A 22,803-nucleotide genomic window follows, 5' to 3' on the forward strand; every position below is an offset into this window, starting at 1 on the left:
TGGAGAAAGGGAGCTGCTAGATGGGTGGCAGAGCGGTGCACAGATAAACAAATAAACAAATTAATAAAAGGCAAATAATGAAACACGACGGCAACACGAGTCATAAATTAAATAGAAACAGCGAAAATTACTTATCCAAAGGCAGTCACCTCGAGACTCCAGGATAACAAAAAAAAAATGGAGAAACTGTCCCCTTTGCGTTGCGGCTGTCAATTTTTCGTAGCATACACACTGGCGCAGGCCTAAAAAAAAGTTTGTTTCATAAAAAAAATGAAAGTAAGAGAAAGCAGCGAAGGGTGGCAGAAAGAAAGAAGGGCGGGTACAACTGGGTGCCAGCACGAATAATCTACTAGCGATTTATTTAAGACGGAGTCGGCCCCAACTGCTATTTTGGTTACTTCTTTTTCATATTTCTATTTCTGCTTACTTTCAACTACCGACGCTGCCAAACGCTGACGACGACCCAGCGTATCGTTCGTATTCCGATTCGGTTTTGGTTTCGGCATCGTGGCACATTGGCACGGTGGCACGGCTGGGCTGCCCCTGTGGCATGATGCCATGGTGGCATAATGGAGGAGCCGAGGCTCCTGGTCGGCAACCGACGCAGTCGTGCGTTGTCCTTTGGTGTTGTCGGTTGTGTTCGCGCTCTGGACTGAACCAAGGGCCTCGATATCCTCGACATCCTCGGAGCCATTGCCTCGTGCACACACCTGTGCGCTATCTTCCTTGACTGGCGAGTAACGTAAGCAAATTTGCACGTAAATTGCGCTAAATTATCTACATCACAACCCAGAAATTCGCCTGGCGCGGATTTCTTGGCGTGTGTCCTCCCCTAAAACTTTCCCTCCAAGGCGAGTCCTTCCTGCAGAAGGCAGGAAAAACACGAAATAACCGCTAAGTGTTTTACAACTCGAAGGCGTTAAGTTGGCCATCTCCCTGAAGCAACAACTGCCGACAAGAAATCTGTGTAAGCAGTTTGAAAACAAAAAATAACGAAAAATACCCGCCAGGCATCAGCCTGTCAACGATTTAAGCTTCACTTAGATTTTTATAGTTTCCTTTATTGAATTTTAAAGATCGTGAAAAGTGTGGCCTTTATAGCCTGAATAAAGGCCGTAGTTACTTTTGAAGTGAAAGTGCGGGGACTTAAGGTTTAAGAACTTTTACTTTTAACTCAATCAACAAATTTTGTGCGAACTTTTTCTTCACATTTTTAAAAGTTTTTCTTTAATTAACTATGTACCCTAAGACTAATTAACTTTTTTGCCTATTTGTTTTCATAAATTTGAAGTTAATAATCCCCGAGGCAGGGGAGAGTGTTAAAGGAAATGTGATTATCTCAAATATAAGCTCTAACTTATAAACTTTTATAATATTTATTGCATTCAATTTCAGGTTTAAGAATTTTTAAGCACATTTAACATATATTATAATCATAATTTACTTTTATTGATCAAAGCTTTTTAAATCGAAAAGCCATGATATAAAAATCTCTTCTAAAAAATTGCTATTGGTTGAAGTCATATCCTTTGAATTTTAGAAGGATTTGATTTCCTTCTTTTTACAACTCCATTTTATTGGTAAACCGTTTATATTCTTTCTGAATAAGCCTATGAATACCATCAAGATGTGAATACACATTTCATTATCTACCCCAACACTCAAAATGTTGGCTTAAATTATGACAGCCAGTACATATGGAATATTGCTGTATAAGATATCCCCGGGGTGTCTCCAGAATCTCTCTCCAAGATTCGTTGATGTAGGCTCTTATGCTCCACTCGACAGTTCACCGAACTTCGTCCAAGGTCCTGGGCACTTGTCAGCAGGAGGGATTACTCCATCCGCGCTGCTTTGCTAGCCACATTTTATTGTTTGTCAGCATTTACATGTCCTGCCCTTCGGTTATTTTCCTCGACTTTCACCCGCCACTTTCTCCTGCTGTGCGAGAGTGGGTCTCGGTGTGTGCTGGAGTGTGGTAATGGACGCGACAGTTTCGTCGTTGTTTTCTTGTTAGCCACGCATAAATTTTAATAGTTTTTCTATGCTTTAAGTGGCCCTCGGGCCCCACCTGTCAGTTGCTCCTCACCTCAAGCCCTCGGCTCGCTCTTGCCACTCCCTCTTGTCTCACATCTGCCCATATTGGTTTCGAGTGGCTAAAAATAAAGCCTGGCCCGTCAAGCTTATCCTTGCCTTGAGCTGTTCAAAATGGAATTATTAATATTTCACGTACCGAAATATAGACATGACCGTCTGAAAATGATTTCCACACACTGTTAGGGTTTTTTCTTATTTTGATTTATATTTAGTTTAGTCATGAACACTTCAACAAAAAGTTTGTTATATTTCTAAGAATGCAAATACTTTTTTTTTGTGAACATGGTAGATGGTTTTCTCAGTGCATGTTGGCTGTTTATTCGCGCATCAGACACTCGTGGGCCTTTTTAATCATAACGAAATGCGGTTTACCTTTATGTGTCAGGATGTGTGGATGAATTCCTGTTCCTGTGGGTGTGCGTGTGTGGGTGAGACTCATTTTGGGCTCGGATTTCCATTAGCGCATTCCATTTTAATTAAAGTGGCAACTGTCACGTAGCCATGGCCTAACAGATCGATTTGTTTGGGCATTAGGGCAGTAATTTGGTTTCCTTCCATTCCCCCGTTCATTTTTTTGGGCTTTGGCATTTCCTCTTTTTGATTTGTCTTACCCAACTATGAACAAGAAGTTGATAAAGTAAACTTTTCGAAAAAGTTCAAAAGTTTTTCGGCAAATTGCGGTCGGCCGCCAGAAATACACACTCGGCCCGGACGAAGCCAACTTTCGGGGCTCGAACTACAAGTGGAATTTGTGGCCACAATTTCAATATTAATTTCAGGCCCGGCCCAAGTTGTCCGCCCACCTCAGCTGGAAAGGATAAACAATTGCAACTTTACAAAAATACCTTGAAGGTCGATTCCCGCCCAGATCGGCTATCGACGCTTAACAATGTGTAAACTGTCTAAACGAATTATTTGCAATAATATTTTGTTAGAGCCAAAAATGCTTCGAATAGTTGAGTAAAAGTTTTCGGGATCTCCCGGACGGCGCCTCGATGACTCTTCAAGTCTGACTCTCAATTAAGCGCATTTTAAGCGTTGTGTGCTGGAAAAGTTTTGCGGCTGAGTACTTAGGGGGGTGTCAAAAAATAGGGCTGGTTTTCCCAAAAACTTTTTCAATCGATGCCATAAAAGCAGCGCCAGGCAATTAATGCCAATCCACCCAAGAGGCCGCACGAAAAAACAACAGGAAAACCAAACTGTGAGTGGAAATTGGCGTGTTTGTCTGCGATTGTTGTTCAGGTCCTTTTTTTTTGGCAAAAATTGCGAATGAGGCATCATCGTCTGCTTTTGAAGTAGTTCATTAAGGGATTGTTTGATTGATGGCCTGATGGGCCATTGAGCTCTCTCTTAGTGCTCTCATTGAATGCCAGCATCCAGAACTACATCTTCATCTGATTTGATTTTCATGGGCCGAGACCGCAGTTTGTGTTTGGCTTTTAATTGGCCAGTACAACCAGGCTAAGTAAGCGGATAACTGAAATATGAGGCAAGGGTGGAGATGGCCTCAATAGTATACTTTCGTAGAGGGTCAGCTTTGAACTCGAACTTGAGAAGTCCCTCACTACTTGCAGCTGAAGTGAAGGGTAATTTTTGATTGATTGATGACCTGCCTAAAAATAAATAGTAGTGTGCTTTTAATAAATTTGTGCTTCACACACAATGATCCTTTGTTTGAAGGCGTATTGTCTTAACAACGTTTTAATTAACATAAAGTATTGGAGTAATTAATTACTAATTGAAACATAAGATGAAGACCAAATGGATTAAGGTATAAACTTCATACCCTTTTAGATTATATTCCATTTATTTGTATTGTTTCTGAGTAATATCCGTAATTTTCCATTTATCCGCATAATTACCCATTCAGTCAGTTTGCAAATTCAATTATCTCCATGATTAGAGAAAGACAAATCACAATTCCTGGAAAATAACTCAATCTTCTCGGCTGCCAAAAAAATCAGCCCTATTACGTATACGCAACGCATGCCAGTTGACAATGTATGCCCAGCTAACTAGCTGCCAGCAAACAGACACTCACCCACACAGGCGGCTGCCGAGGACCCAACCTGAAAAGAGCCAAGCCTTGTAAGAGTTAGATCCTTTCGACAGGACGAGATGCGAGGCCATTGTATGGTTGAGTGCTGAGGAAAAGAAGAATCATCCATTCATAAACCCAGACTCGGTATCTGTAGCTGTGTGTCTGTGGCAGTGGCCTGCTCATCTGTCAGCTGGAGTTTGGTTAGTCAAACGTTTGTTTCATTTCGTTGGCTAAAAATACAGCGCCAGGTGCGGGCGTGTGTATCCGTGAGATATACACACACATGCAGGACTCACAGGATAAGAGGATGGGTGGCGGTATTACGAGTAGTTCACTGTTTGGCAGGCTGCGGCACTGCGCTTATCTAATTATAGCTTCATTACGGACTTGCCTGATGGAATAGGGTGAGCACAGAAATGGAATGAGTCCATGGAGGGCCAACCAATCACACCAACCGACCACCCGAGCCACCCACAGCCGAAGGACATCGACTGCCAAGTAGGCCATGTGCAACGTATTTGGCCTAGACATATTATTATCTGGCCAACCATCCAACCATCCTGCCAGCCAACTAGGTAGTTTTCCCAGCTCTCGATTCCCGGGGCTTGTCAGTCAACATAATCATCCCCATCACATTATGCCCGGAATGATAATGAACTACTGGCAGCGCGAAATTGCAGCCATTAGTTGGCCCAAAAAGCCGTTGAAGAGGCCCAAGAGTGTTTACCACTTGGGCGCATTTTTTCCCCAGCTCTGCCACTGCGGGAATTCTTAAAAAATTGACACTCACACACAAGGCAGCCCAGTGATTTGATTTTATTTGATTTGCCTTCACTTTTCATGTGATTTTTCGATTCCTTTCTCCTTTCATTGTTTTTTATTTTTATTCTTATTTATTTTGTATTTTTTTGGCTCTTGTTGACGCTGATTGAATACAAACACAAATATAAACAAATGGCGCTCACCTGCATGTAAATAAAAGCTTTAATACATCAACAAATAATGGCATGTCTGCCAGTTACCCCGCCTGTCCTTCTCTAGCATTGTTCCCCTCTCTCTTTCTACAGCCCGCACATCCGTTTCCGATTCCCTGCCATTTTTTTTGTATATATCTTTTTTCTTGTTTTTATATCTTTGGCTCTTTTTAGTACTGGGGCCAAATTCGATTTTCAACATTTTACACTTTGATTTTGTTGTCGTTGCTGTCCTTGTCATTATGTGATTTTGTGTTAAAAAAATACACACAATAGCAATAAGAACGGGGGCATGGCGGTGGGCGGAGGTAATAGAATGAGTGGATGCTTAGCCACCTTTTGGCAGGACCTCCTACCTCGCCACCTGCCGCTGTCGCCTTGAAAATTCCCCGTAGAGCATTTGACTTTAATGGCGTTCGGCGTTAGGAGTATATTGACATGTTATGATGCGTGGCCGAGCTCACATGTACCCGGACTTAGATTGTATATATATATTCTTTATATACATCGAACGCTATAGCACATGCTTATGGGGCTTTATATGTGCTGCGTGCGTGGCCTGCCAACCGGAGCGGTCCTTTGTCTCCGGGACTCTGTCCACTATTCGGTCCCTGCTGCAATATTCCGCCCTTCTTCCATATTAATTCAATCACTTTAGTTGCATGCCTCGCTTTATGGACGCCATTCGGATCATCAAACTCTCTCGCCTTTTGACCTTTATGGTGTTCGATATTTGGATGTGTGCGGCTGAAAAAACATTTATGGGATTTGGCTCCGGTTCTTGGCTTCGCCTGCCAAAATGAAACTTTAAATTTCCTTCCTACCATCCGGTGACCTGAGGAAATCATCCACAAATCGTAAACCAGACAAAGGACGGACGGGCCATAAGCCTTCTGGGATGTATCTGTATCTATATTTATCCTTATGGCTGTTTTTGCCACTGTTGCAGAGGATATTACAGCTAAGGCTGTGACTGCACAGAAAAAAAAGGAAAGGAAATATTACATCTTTAGAAGGTATCTCTTACTAAATCCCCTCTTATATACTAATAGGGGAAAGATTTTAAAGTCGTTTTTGGCAACTCAATTATACAATATGTCTGAGTTCCATTAAATCTAATTTAAAGTTACATTAGAACCATACTTTTCCAAGTGCATTGCCAAAAATGATGCCCTTGTTGGTTGTATTGTTTCTTGTCAGCTTGAATTTTTCGTGATTTTTCATGTGCACATTGCTCTTGTCTGTCAGCAGAAAGGAAAAGCTGAGCTCTTCGTCCTGTTTCGTCCCGGCCATCCTTGTGTTTCTCTGATTCGCCTACCCACCCACTATCTCTGCCATGTCTGAGAGCTGCCCCAAGCAATCTGCGGATGCGGATCCGAAAACGAGTCTGAGTCCCGAATGGGAAATGGGGATGACCTTTGCTGACAATCGGTTTCCATTTCCAAATCGCATTATATATGCTGCACCAATAAAAGTTAAATTGTCCTCCGACTGCTGGCAGTCGAGGGAGGATGTATCAATATGGGATTTCATATTTGTCTGCTTAATATTTCAGTGTGACCGTGAAAAGGATATTGAGCACACAAGCCATAGTGCACACTGAAAAGGACTCTCAATGCGATTTATCAAAAGCTGTGATTCTCTATGAGTGTTAGTGTGTGTGTGGTGGCATAAAAACGAAATTAGACTATGTGGCAGCATCGACTTGATTGAATCCAGAATTGAGTTGGCATTGTGCAAACTTTTTACCTCACATTCCCACCGAGTCATAATTCATTGCATTTTGTCGCACTCACACTCAAAGATGGCTCTGCCTTTTGCTTGATAAATCATTTATCGAAATGCAATTGCTGTTGCAATTGTTGCAAAAACTTTAACAAGTTTCTAGTCTGACAATATAAATGGTGATTCGAGTTTTGTGTTCGGCAAGAAAAACAAGTGATTTAAATTTAGCAATAACATTTCCATTACAATACCGTGGGGGATGATGGTGAAAAATGGTTTTAAGAACTGGCTATCATTTAATATGCTTTTGATCAAATTTCAATATGTATTTTTGGACACCGGACTGTATCTGGCTTATTAAATGTTTATTTATGGCCAGAGTGCGTGGCCCGACCCCTCGGCACGTGCCACTTGAAACTGTCTGTGAAAATACCGAATGGAGACTGACCTCCCCGCCAGGTTTCATATTAATAATTGAAATTCAAGAACTTGAAATGCAGACACCGGAGTTGGGGACGGCGCACTTTTACATTTTGCTTTGTGAGAAGTTCTTTTATTGAATCCCCATTTGGTTTTATGTTTATGCAGGCCAACAAACTCTAAACTCAATTTGTGAAAAGTACGTAATTGTAGCTAATGGCTGTGGAAACTTGGCCCAAACGCCTATGGGCCAGATAACTCGCAATCAGATGTTTACGCTCACTTGCATCTGGCATGTGGGACTTCCCTGCTTATGGAAGTGTGTGTACAGAGTCAATAAAATAGGTAGAAAATTGCTGGCATATTAGCCAGGGAAATGCCATAAAAATGTGCTCACATTCATACACTGGAGTGTGCTCCGGTGTCCCATAAAAAGTCGGCGTTCGGGGGCGAACAAAGCAAAGGCATTCGAATCACTTGCGTGCCGCATATACTCAAGCGTAGCATACTTTTTCGGGCCACGTTAGGAGTCCGTTAGGAGACAAGGATACACACACACAAGGAAAAGGACTCATACACATAGACATCTAAATGCAAATGCCAATTGACTTTCACCGCTTTCGACACTAAGAAAGAAAACTTGGACTTCTTAGAGCAAAGTTCTTTTTTTCATAGAATTCCTTGAAATAACAAAATAATAATTTAAGATCCTTTAGAACCTTAGATTTCAATTTTAATTTTTATAGAAAATATTTATAGAAATTTCAGCATTTCTTGTTTGCTGAGTGCAGAAAATGCGCCGGGGACTGGAAGTGAAGGGAGGACAGGGCACAATGTCAAATTCAATCGCCGGCGAAGGTCGCGCACTTGGCATGAAAAGGCCAAAGCCAAAGGCAAAGCCAAAGCCAAAGCCATCGACATTGACTATCGGTTTAGGTGAGTGACTCGACTCGACTCGACTGGATTCGCTTTGTTCCGGAGATCGAGTCAGAGACGGAGCCGGAGCCGGAGACCCCGGCCGTGCCTTGTACGTGATTTCATGCTAATTGTTTGGGCATTGCAACAGCAGCCACTTGGGTAAAGTTGGCACATAGCCTTTTTCGCCCCGATGTCCCTCTTTGTCCTTCCTCGCCTCCCAAATACTCGTACACTTTGGCAATTTTGCGCTTCGTTTGTCAATGTCGTCTGAGGAACTTTTGAATTGTCGACGACTTCTCGGGGCCATACAATTAATTAACGCTAATGAAGCTGCCTCCGACTGGCTCCATCTCCTGTACATACATATCTGCTGCTGGTGCTATTTGTCTGCCAAAGTTTTTTATTTGAATTGTGTTAGGAGCGGGGAGAATGGGGCGTCGGCACCGGTAAGAAGACCACCTAATCGCTCAAGGTCCTGCAGTCTGCAGATTGCTCAACTGGCAGTCAGTTCTGTTCAGAGAAAGGCGGAAGGCACACAAAACCAAAACCAAGCACTCGTGCCAAGAGCAGGATGCCTCCTGGCTCTTACCTTACCTATTCTACCAGTACTACTTGCTCTACCTGTGTGCCCTCGCAAGCACACTAAAACAATCAGCACAGAAAGTAACAACAATTGAGCAAAATACTTTCCTGTGTTTTTACTTTTAGTCAGTCCTTTTCACTTCCATTTAGTTTTTATTTTTTTCTGCTTTTTTTGCTTTTGACATGCCAGGAGCAGTGGCAGCAGCAGCAGTAGCAGCAGCAGCAGTAGCAGCCACAACAACTAACACCCAGCCTCGCCTCAATGTTTTTGTTTTGCAGCCAAGCAGTGGTGTTTGTGTCCTTGATAAGGATGCATCTTTTCTATTGTTAGCTTGGCATTTTAAAAAATGTTCTCAACGTGTAGCTGGCAACCAACACAGCCCTTCCAGACCACCTATACCTCCCAGACCACCCAGTCCTCCCAGCCACCAAGCCCCCAAAAACCTCTTCCCACACTTTGGCTCTTTGGCAATTCTCAAAAGCCAGCGGCTTTTTGAAGTATGTGTGTCTGCCTATGTTACATGACTGCACGTGCTCCTGTCGTCGCCCATCCTCCCGCACAGTGTCTCCCATTTGCTCACACCCACTGCACTCGGAAATAATTTGAAATGCAAAATCATGCGGAAGGCAGGCGCAGTGCGGCAGGACGGACGGCAGGAGAGCTACCACATGCTCGCACTTGTTGTTCTTGTTGTTGGGACCTAAGCACACTCAAACACACACACACCCACACAATTGCAGAGTGAAAGCCTCCCACACACGCTCCTACAGCCTCACAGATACTCACACCCACAAGTTCACAGGAGCTGGGCAGTCGTGCGTAGCTTTCAGCAATTTGCTACCCAAGGATTATAGTTTTCGGAAAGGTATATCGACAGCGAATTTATAGGTAGAGGTCCAAAGTTTATGTACAAAAAGTACTCACTATTGGTAAGCATCTTAAAAGAGTTTATGGAGAGTTTATTCATTTATTCTCTATGCGAGTTCATCCTACCAAATTCGCGGGGAATACCAAAATATCTGGGAGTTTTTAATTATATTTTTTTTAAAGAGCGTTTTATAGAAAACTGTTTGGGAAATATTCTTTTTTATTCATTACTACTTTTAATGGTAACTAAATAAGAAGATCATGAAGGGAAAAGTCTATTAAGATAGACTGAACTCTAATACGATTAAATTTTTTTAGGAAAGGGGTATCTTTAATAACTCTGTGCAAACGAAAAACGTTTGAAAAAGTTGAGTTATTATTAGTTAAGTGCTGAACTTTGGTCAATTACGTTTATTTTAAACTAAACAGTTTAATACAGAACTCTTCTATATCCAAAACTCTGCCCAATTTATCCCATTTGTCCATTTCGGTCGTGTTGGTTTGAATGTTGAGTCCTTTTTTTGGGTGTACCTATTGTCATGTCTTTTGTCAACAGAGTATGCCAAATATTTGCAATGTCCACAGCGAAACGGACACCCTGTATATCAATTAGAGCGTTGTCGACACGTTTTGGTCGTTATTTTTCCGTCATCAAGCGGGTCGGGAGAGAAATATGTGTGTCCTGTCCGCATGTATGCGTAGTGTAAGTCATTTCCTCAAGTTGTAAATTTATTTTAATAAAGCTTAGTGCGTGTGAGAATTTTTCAGCTCCCCAGCTTCAGCTTTTTGTTTGGTCTTTGTTGGGATGTCAAGTGGTCAGGGCAAAGCTTACCCCCAGTTACCCAGTGACAGGGCGGGCATGTGGGCAAACAATTTTCACACTTTTTGGCTTTGGCCAACAGTGTAAACCGTATAAATGATATAAACAACAGCCGGAAGCGGACGACATGCATCATGAATCCTGTTCGTCCACCGCACAAAAATATACTCGAATATTCAACAGTTATGGTTGGGGCAGAGGCATGAGATGGACGGGAGATGGTTGGGTTGGTGGGAGTGAGGTGGTTGTGGGGCATGCTACTGGATTGCCTTGGCAATGTAAATGGCAAACAGCAGCCACGGAGCAAGAATGCTCTCCTGCAGTAAAAATATTTGTATGCTGGAAGATAAAAACCAGCACATACGATGGAAGCCGCGTACTTTGCAGGCAGGGAAATTAATTAAAAATTGCATGAGCACTACTTTTATGGAAAAGCCGGTGCATCGGACCGGTCCCTTTCTTTACTTTCTCTCTCGGAAGTATCTGGCCCCTTTCCGACCACACACACGGTTTTAATTTAATTAGCATAAAATGTGGCGAACCTGGCTCGTGAATAAAATTAACAAAAATTCATACAACGCGGATTGGCAATATAATCTGCATACGCAAAATCAAATTATAGCTGATGCCTATTGAAATTCTTCAAATATATTTATAACAAAATTCAAAATAATTTATACATTTATTAAAGCTGGATTCAACTTTGCCATTAATTGGATATGAGGGGCATTTTGTATTCAAACGTTTATTTGCCATTGTAATTTATACGAGTAATATTTTCTGTTAGCATAGCCATGTTTATATTGTAAATATTTTCAAACTGCTGCTCCAATTATGCAGTTCATTATTCATTCCAGGTTCAGGATCAGGTTCATGTCCTGAACCTGAGCTCATAGACCACAGGAGCCACAGCAGCAGGAGTGGCGGGAGGAATTGTTGTCGTTGTCAACGTTGCTGGGCTGTCAAGCCTCAAAAATGCCATCCTGAAAAATGCCAACTAAAATGCTCATCTATTTTCAGCCAAATGGTGGGCAAGGGAGTGTGTTTGTTTTCAGCTTTTAGGGACGTTTATGTGTGTGTGTGTATTAGCCAGACTAAATGCACAAAGAATTCAGCTTGAAAATGGGCAGCGCGTTGCTAGGGCCGCCAGCAATGCAAATAGAGCTTGTAATACTGCAATTTAAAATGTAAATGCGAACAAGGCCAAGTCCTCTGATGGCCGCTGTATGAATATGCATCTGTATCTTTGTAACTGCGGGCGCCAGTATGTGTGGGTGTGTGGCATAATCAAGACTGAGAAAGTGGGATGGCCAGATGAATAATTGAACTTTCACTTCCGTTCCTTGTCAGCCTGATTGCCTCAGTAGCCACCATTCACATACATATATTTTCTGGGTGAAGTTCCTGTTCCCTTGAAAATTTCCTTTCATTTTTTCTGTTGCTTCCTTTTTATTATTTCTGGTCCTCTGTTGTTTGATTTAGCAAATGGTCGACATAAACGAAACAAAGTTAACTTTGTTTTCCCTTCGGTGGCCCTCAGAGCTTGTGTCTCGGTTTCTCGGTTGCGGCTGACCGCTGTCAATTTATCTTTGCATACTTCCAGGCGTCCAATTAGTTTCGATTCGCTGCCGTTTCGATTCGTTTTCCGTTTGGGTTCGATTTGTTCGATCGGGTGACAACCGTTTCGGCTTGATTTCATTTCCATGGTCCTTCCGTGTCCCTTTGTCCTGGGCCTTTGTCTTGGGGCTTTTAGCACTCAATTAAATCGCTTTCGCAGGACCATATTTATGAGTTTGGCTGTCCGGTGCTGTCTTGATTGTAATTCCCCCAGTGATAAATGACTTCATCCCGATTGCGCCACTCAATTAGAACGCACTGCGTGTGCTTAACTGGCATTTTCGGATATTGGTAAAAATCGATTAGCGAAAAGGATGAAGAGACGCATGCTAACCCTCCAAGATTTTTCTGTTCTTTGCATAAATTAAAAATTAATTAAGAGCTGAGCTTAAGCGGGTCAAAGTGCTCTTCGAAAAGCAATTAAAGTCCACCATCAATCTGTTGGGTAAGCCCCAAGCCGAAACCCTAATCCAAAGCCAAACACAGGCCCCACAACCCACAACCCAGAACCCATACAAGATGGCAAATTAATTTCTCGGACCTGGCCTGGACCGAAGGGCAAACATCAACGCTTGTGGCCAGGTTCGGGCCAATGCGCTCTCAGCTGTAAATAAACACAGGCGAAATCAAATAAGCAAAAGAATAAGTAAGGATAAATAACTAACAAGCCAAGGACCCAACTGAACCCAATGCACCGTCACAATGGGCCACAGCCAAGCGAAATAAATCACAGCCATTCAGCATGTCCTGTCGACTGACAAAAGGATCCACGACCTAACCCAGACGGCGAGGCATGGCCGAGAAATCAGTTCAATCCGCAGATTTCACTCGATGTGTGTATTGATCACCCTGATTGATTTAAACATCAATTGAATTGAAATCTTTGCCAGACTCCGAACATCCATCCCGTCGCGCATTCTGACTTATTTTCATCGCAGGCTTAGCATTTGCATCCACTGTATGCTTGGCCAACTTTGAAAGGTCAAATGAAAGACCGAGTCCCAAAGGCAAATCTCAGACGCTTTAACAAATAAAAGTCGAACAAGAAAAGATTCTGTGTACCACAAAAAATATATAAATATATACGTATATATTAGAAAAAATAAGCGTTGATATTGACTGCGGAGAAACCACACCTGCTGGGTGATGTATTGTGAAGACACCGTCCCTACGGGTTTGAGGAAAAACAGACAAAAGCCGAAACCGGAACTGAGACCCGGATCCGAGACCGGGCGTGGGCCTGGGCCTGGGACTGGGACACTTGGAGGGGTGTCCTGCGTTCGCCGTTATTGTTATGGCGCATTGTCAATGCGTTTGACAAAAGCACTTGGCGTTTCGTATATATGTCTATATATATATACTCGTATTCGAAAAGTGGTGGTGCGCGACCTACGAGGCTTTTCAATTTGTTGTTCTTTATTGATTTAAAGTTCACTTCAGTCGCGGTCGCTTTGTTGGTGAGTGTCATGCACACACAACCACTCCCCATACCTCCACAATACAGAACAAACCACATAAAACTCATTTCCCTAAAGGTGCAGGAGAAAGGACCTGGGCGCACACACAATTCCTCTGGTGACAGTCGTATTTGTTGGCTGAAGTTTACTTAGTTTGCCCAACATGGGAATTACACGTTAGCTCGAGTCCCAAATGTTTGCCTACTTTCGCCCAAGAAGAGTGGGAGTAAGTGCTTCCCATACTCAGATGGAATCAAATGGAAAAGCATAGCCCCTGGCATGGTTTGAGTATTTGCCGAAACTTGTATGGAATTCATGGGCCTCGATTACGAGGCAAGCCAATCGCTGAATAAATGTACATAATTTGAAAATTGACATTTGCTAATGATAAGCCCCTGCCGCTGATGATAAAATATGGAACGGGGGACAGTGACAGCGAGCAGCGAGCAGCTGCCAGTTCAAATTCTGGCCGAATGCCTAAAAAACAGAAATGCGACAGCTGCTCCTTCCAGGAAGGAAGCAAATTTTCGACAGGCCCCGTCGAAAACGGAAATTTTCCCCTCTCGGCCCAGATATTGAAGCTGTTTATGGTAAATTAAACCAATTGAGAGGGATTACGTTTTTGGCACTACTCCCGGCCGCCCTCTCGACTGCTGCCTGGGTTTCAATTTCATTGTCTGTTCAGAGCCTGCGGCTAACGGAATTTATATAATATATTATGGTATATACCCCATAGAAAGCCACCAAAGACTCAAGGTGTTTATGGGCTTAACTCCGGCTCGGATTCTGCCTAGTCCTTATGTTCTTTTCCCTGAGCTGCCTCTGAGATTTGCATGTTGTACACAAATTGGGGCATGCCGCGGACGCACGGACGGGGCGGGAGGCAGATAGAAGACAAATAGCCGGCACGTTGCGGTTCATTTAACTGCCACAACAAATGCCAAATTGATGCAAATGTAAATGGAAATCGAATCCAAAACGTGGCTGAGAAATCGTAAGCAAAAGTCAAAAGTTAACTGCCGGTTCTGAGGAATAAAAGACACTCTTCACGAAACTTGCTTCTTAAATTTATAAACTAGATTTAAAACTTGCAGTGAGGAACTGAGCACTCTTCCTTATTCCCCTGTTTTCTTTGGCTCTTGGATAAATAATTTAAAAGCTCAGATGTCCTTTTGAAATGGTTTTTGAGCATTTAAACCAGCAGCTACAATTTATCTTTATTTTTCAATAAATGCTCTGGAAATATAAACCACAAACAACTTAACAAATCGATGTTGCTCTTTCCGAGTAAGCCGACGACTATGAAAGGAAATAAATCGTTTATCTTTTTATTCAATTGCAGGTCCTGGCAAACGATTGGCCATAATATCGCTCATCAAAACGGCTTGGGCAGAATGTCCTTTCCACTGAGTGTCCTTTCCGGTGGCATTAGTTTTATATTTGCTCTGACTACCAGCTGCAACTAAGTTGGCACAGCACAGCCATGACACTGCTACAGAGACTCCAGGCCCTGACGGCCACCACGGCCAGGACGCTGTTGGAAGGACAGGGGACACGGGAGCCCCGTTTGCATCTACAACCCCTGGGAAGGCAACTGCCTGTCCTGGAGGCATCTGCATCCCATGCCCGATATCTGAAGCTCATTGCCGACGGACTCATCGACGAAGGCGGACTGGTGGGCAGTGGAACGGGCATCGGCACCAGCACAGTGTCCATCGAAGATGTTGTATCCGGAACAGCGCAGGATGCAGGATTCGAGGAGAGCGCAGCCGCCGCCTCCGTCGACGGCGAGGATGCCGAGGGTAGCACACATCTAGCATTAGTCTTCGTCAAGTGTTTCGTTATTGGTTTCATCATACTGGCCGCCATCCTGGGCAACATGCTGGTGATTGTGTCCGTTATGCGCCACCGGAAATTGCGGTGAGTCCTTACAGTCTTTCTATTTTATATGTGGTATTGTGTGGCGCGTGTGTGGTCATATGTCACCGTTGACATTTGTCGCCTTCCCATTAATTTGGTTCATTTTACCCGCCATGGTGTCCATGTCATGCAAACAATCGAGTGGTTTTTTATTACATTTACTGCCCGAGCCTTCGATTATGTCGACTAAATGATAATCTAGTAACATTTGTGACAACACCAATGGTTTATCCTGCTGTATATCTTTTTCTGGTTTTATTGAATCTGTTTTAACCTTTTCAAGCTTTAGAACCAGAATTATTCGAATCAACCCACCATTTCGATTCGGACTCTTAACTTTCATTTCAAATTGTATCTTTTCTCATTTCCTGTACAGCACGTAGCCAGGATTCGCGATTGTTTCGCCTGGCAAGGACATGACAGTGTCCGAGTTTGGTTGCTGTTTATATTTTTTTGCACCTTCCGCTAGTCCTTTTTGTAGGACTTTGACATTACGAGTAGCTACCTCATTTTTGTGGCCATTAATTTGTCATCATTTATCATATTTTCCACCCTTTTTGCGTGTCAAGCGCACAGAACTCATCTTGTCCGCCCTCAGCCAATCGGGGGCGTGGCCAGTTAATTTCGCCAGGCAAACGGCAAAAGGCGAAAGCCAAGTTAAATGCTAGATACGTGCGTAATTACATTAGAAATGTTAATAAAGGGCGAGCATAAAAATATTGCTGCCTACTTAGGGGGCCACCATTGCCATTTACTTTATGGTCGGCCATATAATTTGTCAAATTTATGAATTGAGCCCCGCGTCGCCTCCACATGAGATATAAGATATGGCTTTGTGTGGGTCTGTGGGGTGTTGTGCTGTGTTGTGGGATTTGCCAAGTATCCAGGTATGTACGTGTTTTAGCCGCAAAAAATTCATAAGCTCAACAACGCTGGCATTTAAAGAACCCAACATAAAACACTCCGAGCCAGCGAAGCGACAATGGTGTAACCTAACCCCAGGACGTTCAATGTCAAGGCATAGCTGACTATTTAAGCAGGCCCAAGACAATGCCACTGCCACTGCCATTGCCACGGTTGTGCCTCACGGCTCTTGTCGAGGAATCTTATACATTGCCTCGTAAAGGAAAAGAAGGCAAAAAAAAGCACCTGACATTTGTGTCTGAAACTTGGGGATTCTGAGACGAGGATGAGACCGAGACCAAGACCGAGGCTGAGGCTGATTCTGATGCTGAGGCTCATTTAGCCTGCCAGGGACAGGCAATTTGGGACCTGACCCTGACTACGTCTATTCCATGTTGCCATTTTTATCTCAACTGCTTGTGCCAGCATCTCATTGTCATGTGCGTTTTCCGCACCATTTTCACCTTTTACGCCCGGCTAGGCAGTTTAAATCATCATGGCAAATTAGACTTAATTACGAAACAACATGTATTCCCACTTAGGCCGTGCAGCCAGGCAACCCGCCCAGGGTCCCACATCCATATATTCTTTTTATGTTTTCCTCAGAGTTTTGCCCACTCACTTGAAATAAATAATTCATGCTACAGCACAGCATGGTGTAATCAATAAATTGCGATGACAAATTAAAGGTCGCCGAAAGTTCCAGTTTTGCTTACACCTTCGACTCTTACTTTCTCTATTCAGCCCGAGCAGAATGTGCCAACTCATAATTGTAATCAAACTTGACACCTATCAGCGGAACATTCCACCTAACTCCCACTGCCGTGTAATCGGCTTTAGGTTAACGCCTCAATAACAATTTTGTGTTGGCTTTGATGCGGGTATTTTGCTGTGGTGGCTTTAAGTCGGTCGACCTTTTTGCGGTCGGGTCCGGACTCCGGCCGTAATTAGGTTTCTGTGTAGGCAGTTCAATGTCCTGACCTAACAGCACAAAAAATCTGCCTAAATGCCAGGCGATTGTTAACGAGTTTAGGGGATCAAGAGCTCAAGCAGCAGGAAGCAACCTCATTCCGACTTCGTAAGTCATGATTGATGCACTTTTAGTCTTGCATTCGAAACTTATTGCATTTGAAAAGTTTTAGTTTTATATAAAATCATGTTTAGTCTTTTCTGACTTGGAAAGTTTTATCTGAGAAGTTTCCGACCGACTACAATTCCCCATCGACTTTAAACTTAAGCCTTCCACCTAACCCTCTCGGCCGTGGCTTCATCCGAGGCACAAGGATTTAAGCTGCCCTGGAAAATCATTTCTGACGTTGAAGCCGATAAACGTATTTGCACATTGCGTATACGCCGCGTGCTCATAATTGACTTTGCGTTTTGCGGTTCCACGCAATGTTGGTGATTGCTGGTGGAAGTTGTGGTGGCGTTAAGCTAATTATTAATTAACCCATTAAACAATGAAATCCACTCGAAGCTCGGCGCCGTGCCGCATTTAACGGCGGTCACATGCGGCGTATGCGCGATGTTCGTTAACCAAAAGTTTCCAACTTTGCAGGCATTGCCAGAGTTTGAGTTTGGGTCTGAGTCTGAGTTTGTGTCTGAGAGGCGATTAGCTGTGAGTGACTTGAAAGCTTAATGCACAAATTTAATTTGAGAACTTGCCAATCCGCCTTGCACTTCCTTTTGCAGGATATATGTGGATGTGGATGTGGATGTGGGTGTGGTAGTGGGAGTGACTGTGGCTGTGTGGGCTGTATCCTTCCAGATTAGTTTTATCATTGCTTTTACTCTCTCGCCTTGCAGCATCATTACCAACTACTTTGTGGTCTCACTGGCCGTGGCCGACATGCTGGTGGCCCTCTGTGCGATGACATTTAATGCTTCCGTCATGATCTCCGGAAAGTGGATGTTCGGCTCGGTAATGTGCGACATGTGGAACAGCTTCGATGTGTACTTCTCCACCGCCAGCATCATGCACCTGTGTTGCATATCCGTCGACAGGTGGGTTTCCAAACAACAGAGTAATTACAGGTTGCTCGACTGTATTTTCCGTATTTCTCCTCCCCCTTTCCAGATACTACGCCATTGTCCAGCCGCTAGACTATCCCCTGATCATGACCCAGAGGCGAGTGTTCATTATGCTCCTAATGGTCTGGCTTTCGCCGGCCCTGCTCTCCTTCCTGCCCATCTGCACGGGCTGGTACACAACTGCCGAGAACTACAAGTATCTCAAATCGAATCCGCACGTAAGTAATAATGCCCACAATAAGGCATCTAATTGGATAATTAAATCGCCCAGTTTCTGGTCTCTATTAAGTGCCCTTAAGATTTACTAAAGCAATCGTTTACAGCAAATACGGTATGCATAGTATGTGTGTCCGCCCTTCCATGTCCCTGCATTATTTATTCAATTTTCTTGCACATCAAACTAATAGAAAATTCTAATTTAGTTGATAGAGTCCGGGGTATTGACTTTGTATGCATTTTGCATGTGCTTCTGGGCCGGGGTCTGAGCTTGGATCTATGTCGATGTGGCCTTTGACTTTTACCGTAAAAGTCCGGAGTGCCGAGTCCCGAGCCCGCAGTCTCTGGTCCCGAAGCCCCGTCTCAACGGAAATTGATTTATGTTTGTGTGGCTGAAGCAGTTTTACGCCTTTCAGGCGCTCAGCCGACAGGTAGCATATTTATTACTCCATTTTATTGGTTTCCCGTATTCTCTCAGTTGCCGTCGAAATTCGACATGGAGGCCACCACCAAGGTGGATGGATGGAACCATTTTCATTCCAGCACAGTCAGCAGCTGCTATGTAGAGCAGTAACCCCACCCACTGCGGTTATCATTGCGCAATAAAAATGCTGATGTAGAAATAAATGTACGTAATTCCATTCCGGTTTTTGCACAGGCTGTGCATAATTTTCGAGGCCCTACCTTGCCATCCGGCAGAGAGACTCATTGAAAGCCCTTTGCATAACATTAACATCCGGGCTGGGCTTTAATTAGTTTTACTTGTTTATGCTAATAAGTGGCAGGCAACGGGGTCTAGGCCATAAATCTGATTAGACGTCTTCTGTTGGCCTTTTGTCATGCCATCGGAGTAATGCACAATGTAATTGAGTTTTTATTGCTGCCGCACTTGACATTGCGGCTATGCGGCTCTAAGGCTCTACGGCAGTGCAACAAACGCATTCCGCCGTTGCCAATTGCGGAGAATTACGCTCCATTAGTTTTCCCCCCGGGCATCGTTTTTGATTTATTGATTCAGGCCCAACTAGAGCGCTAATTGAGTTGCCTGGCCGATGAAAAATGCTCAATACTCAACATTCCCATTTTAGATATGCGAGTTCAAAGTGAACAAGGCCTACGCCATAGTCAGTTCGTCAATGAGTTTCTGGATACCCGGCATCGTTATGCTTTCAATGTACTATCGCATTTACCAGGAGGCCGACCGTCAGGAGCGCCTCGTCTACAGGTAAGATTAGATGAAGTGGTGGTCCGGCGGTGGCCAATTAACGCTAATTACCCCAATCTCAGATCCAAGGTAGCCGCTCTGCTGTTGGAGAAGCATCTGCAGATTAGCCAAATTCCCAAGCCGCGCCCAAGCATCCAGGTGGAACAGTCGACCATTACGACGATGAGGCGGGAGAGGAAGGCCGCCCGCACCCTGGGCATCATAATGAGCGCCTTCCTCATCTGCTGGCTGCCGTTCTTCCTATGGTGCGTATACTTGATTTTCTTAATTTTCAGTAAATATGGTTAAAACGAAAATGCTACGATGGCGACTAATTCGTGTTTAAAATAAGCTTATGCTCATAAGGTATAGTAGGCTTATTTTATTTTTATTGAAAAGTTTATAACCATATATTTCCAATTACAAGAACCTGATCTGATTTTACATTTTATTCTGAGGCTTAAGTGCAGACAAAAAAGAAATCGGTTTAAAAATAATTAAAGAAATATTTACTTCAAGAGTTGAGTGTACCAAAGCAAAAAGTTAAATGAAAGCTACTCGTTCATACCTTTTTATTATCCTTATAACTTTTCAACTTACTAGGATTCTTAAACCAAAAGTAAGCCAAAGAGAAAAATTAATTTGATTAAGCCATAAAAGGCTACCAAGGTGACTGCTAATAAAGTGGAGAAACTACTAAAGAAAGTAGTGGCAGGGAATAAACAACAAAATAAAATTGCACAAAAATTGTATTATCCTTACTTTCGCTTCATATTTGCCCTGAAACTTAATCTTGTATCTCTTTAACTCTCCACTAGGTACATTGTTTCCTCCTTGTGCGATAGTTGCATCACTCCTCGTCTCCTGGTCGGCATATTGTTTTGGATTGGTTACTTCAACTCGGCCCTCAACCCCATTATTTATGCATACTTCAATCGCGATTTCAGGGCGGCCTTCAAGAAGACAATCAAGGTAAGTGCTGGCTGGCATCGACTATTGAGTAATTTGCATTTATTTTCAACTTCGACATCTTGATGGGAACTTTATTTTTATATTCAATATTCCGCTTTGATTGGGTATCCAAAAAAAAATGTGTGCACCCACGATTTTAGACTTAGTTAAGGGCCACGGCAATTGCTGCAATCGCTAAGGACAAGACACCAGCAGCAGCGGCGATGGCAGCAGCAACCATATCGGCAGCAACTAGCAACATGGCCAGTACACCAACAGCAACGTCCACCAGAAAAGGCTCACGTTTAGCAATTATTTTGGTAGCTATCATCAAGCATAAATAGGCAGAGAAATTTTAATTTAATTCAGTGAAAAATGATTAATTTCATTTAGAGCTTAAATTAAGCTTAAAGTTAAAAATTAATCTCATTAAAAAATTATCAAAAATGTAAATAGTCATTATTTTTCTCTGTGTATTTACTGCTTGACGGAAAGTGTAGAAAGCGTAGCGTTCATTTTAGCTGATTGAAATGCTTCTTCTCTCTGGTTGCTAAGCAAGAAAAATAGCTTTCTTTCTCTGCCTGAAGAACAAATTCTGCTCTGCACGTCTTGCTCTGCTTGTGCCTGCCATCTCTGTCTGTCTCTCTCGCTCACGCTCTGACTCTCTCTTTCTACACCCACATCGGCTGTCTCGGTTTGGCGCCTGGAGGGTGGCCCGAAAATTGGTCTAACGCTTTGGCTTACTAATCGTTTGAACTTCCTGCTTACCACTTTCACTCTCCATAAACTGAAACTACTACCATTTCTTTCTTTTACGCACAGCTGGCGCTTACTTTACTGCTACGCTGCCTAGGGCTGAACAAAAGCTAAGCCGAAAGCGCCCAAAAGTATGCAACAGAAACCGAAATAGAAACAAAATACAAACAAAAATGTAATATTTAAATTAAAACTGAACCATCTATGCACCTCTACGAGCACACACACGCACCTGCTGTACTCGAATGTATATTCCCATGATAAAATGTTCTTTTTCCCCACGCAGTCTCTCCTTTTTCGTCCTATTTTTTAAACATATTTTTTTTCTAAAAATTCTCCCTTTTGAGCTGCACACTTTGACACAACACCAACACCAGTACAAAAAAGACACGCACTTGGTCCCTTTTCCAATTTTTTTTTCACCAACCATTGCGCGGCCTTTCATATCGTTTAGCATTTTTTGTCCCTTTTTTTTGTTGTTTTCTTTGACTCCCAGTTTTTTGTTGTTTTTGGGTTGGTTTTTTATTTTTTACTTTTAGGTTTTCCTTTGTTTTTTTTTTAGTCGTGGTGTGTGTGAAACCAAATTGTCACAGACATGTGCCGCCAACCTGCCCCCACCAAGCCACCCACTCCTCCCGTCGACTGTGCCGTCGCCCGTACCACGCGTCGTATGCTTAACCTTTTGAGAACTGTACTGTAGAAAGCAAACTCTATTAAATTATACATATAGCGTACTCTAACCGAACTACGAGGGTGTGGTGTTCGAGGATGTGGGTACTTCTAATGTCTGGCTATGTTTTCTTTATGTATTTCTCTATAGAGCTTGTGTCCCTTCCTCTTTCGATACTGCCGCCGCGGAGGGGGACGGGACGACCTAGACCGCGACCTGGAGTTCGGCGGTCCCAGCCGTCGGGGCACCAACGGCGCCAGGGCCGGATCCGGCTCCGCTGAGATGGCCAACTATGTCAACTCCACTGCCTCCTCGGAGATTCATATGAGCGTGATGCGAGCCCGCCAGTACGCCGTCAACGTCACGCCCGCTACCACCGACGCCCACATGCAGCAATTACATCCGCTCTACACCAATTAATTGCACACCACGGCGGATACTTGATTTCAGAATGCCACCCTGCTCGTACAGCGATTGGGGGCTGAGTTAAAAATTAAATTCCTTGAATAAAATGCCAGCTTAAAATGAAACTCACTCAAAGGGCAAGAATTTGAACACAAAATAAATAGGTAATGCAGAAATAAAAATCAACAAACAATACGACAATCCCACAGATTAAAACGAGAGCCTTCA

The 22,803-nt window shown here is 43.3% G+C and overlaps 1 protein-coding gene across 2 annotated transcripts; it reads left to right on the forward strand.

Moving 5' to 3' along the window:
- Window positions 1-582: 582 nt before the first annotated feature.
- On the forward strand, window positions 583-22,700 carry LOC6501622 (octopamine receptor beta-1R). 2 transcript variants are annotated; one of them, XM_001955587.4, is made up of 8 exons: window positions 583-742; window positions 14,862-15,439; window positions 18,149-18,346; window positions 18,420-18,591; window positions 19,678-19,814; window positions 19,877-20,059; window positions 20,612-20,765; window positions 22,321-22,700. In XM_001955587.4, the coding sequence occupies exons 2-8, from the start codon at window positions 15,003-15,005 to the stop codon at window positions 22,588-22,590; spliced, it is 1,551 nt and encodes a 516-aa protein (XP_001955623.2). In that variant the 5' UTR covers window positions 583-742; window positions 14,862-15,002; the 3' UTR covers window positions 22,591-22,700. The 2 variants fall into 2 exon arrangements, with proteins under 2 accessions (XP_001955623.2, XP_044574254.1); XM_044718319.1 differs by lacking the exon at window positions 22,321-22,700 and adding an exon at window positions 22,063-22,240 and having other exon boundaries at window positions 584-742.
- The last annotated feature ends 103 nt before the right edge of the window (window positions 22,701-22,803 follow it).

Source organism: Drosophila ananassae, chromosome 2L (assembly GCF_017639315.1).
Source record: "Drosophila ananassae strain 14024-0371.13 chromosome 2L, ASM1763931v2, whole genome shotgun sequence".
Taxonomy (NCBI): Eukaryota; Metazoa; Arthropoda; class Insecta; order Diptera; family Drosophilidae; genus Drosophila; species Drosophila ananassae.

Bases quoted from the DNA above. Each gene is read 5' to 3' on its own strand.
- LOC6501622 (XM_001955587.4), top strand. From the start codon at position 15,003: ATGACACTGCTACAGAGACTCCAGGCCCTGACGGCCACCACGGCCAGG. The intron at 18,347-18,419 runs GTGGGTTTCCAA...CCCCCTTTCCAG, and splicing joins TGTTGCATATCCGTCGACAG to ATACTACGCCATTGTCCAGC. The intron at 20,766-22,320 runs GTAAGTGCTGGC...ATTTCTCTATAG, and splicing joins CCTTCAAGAAGACAATCAAG to AGCTTGTGTCCCTTCCTCTT.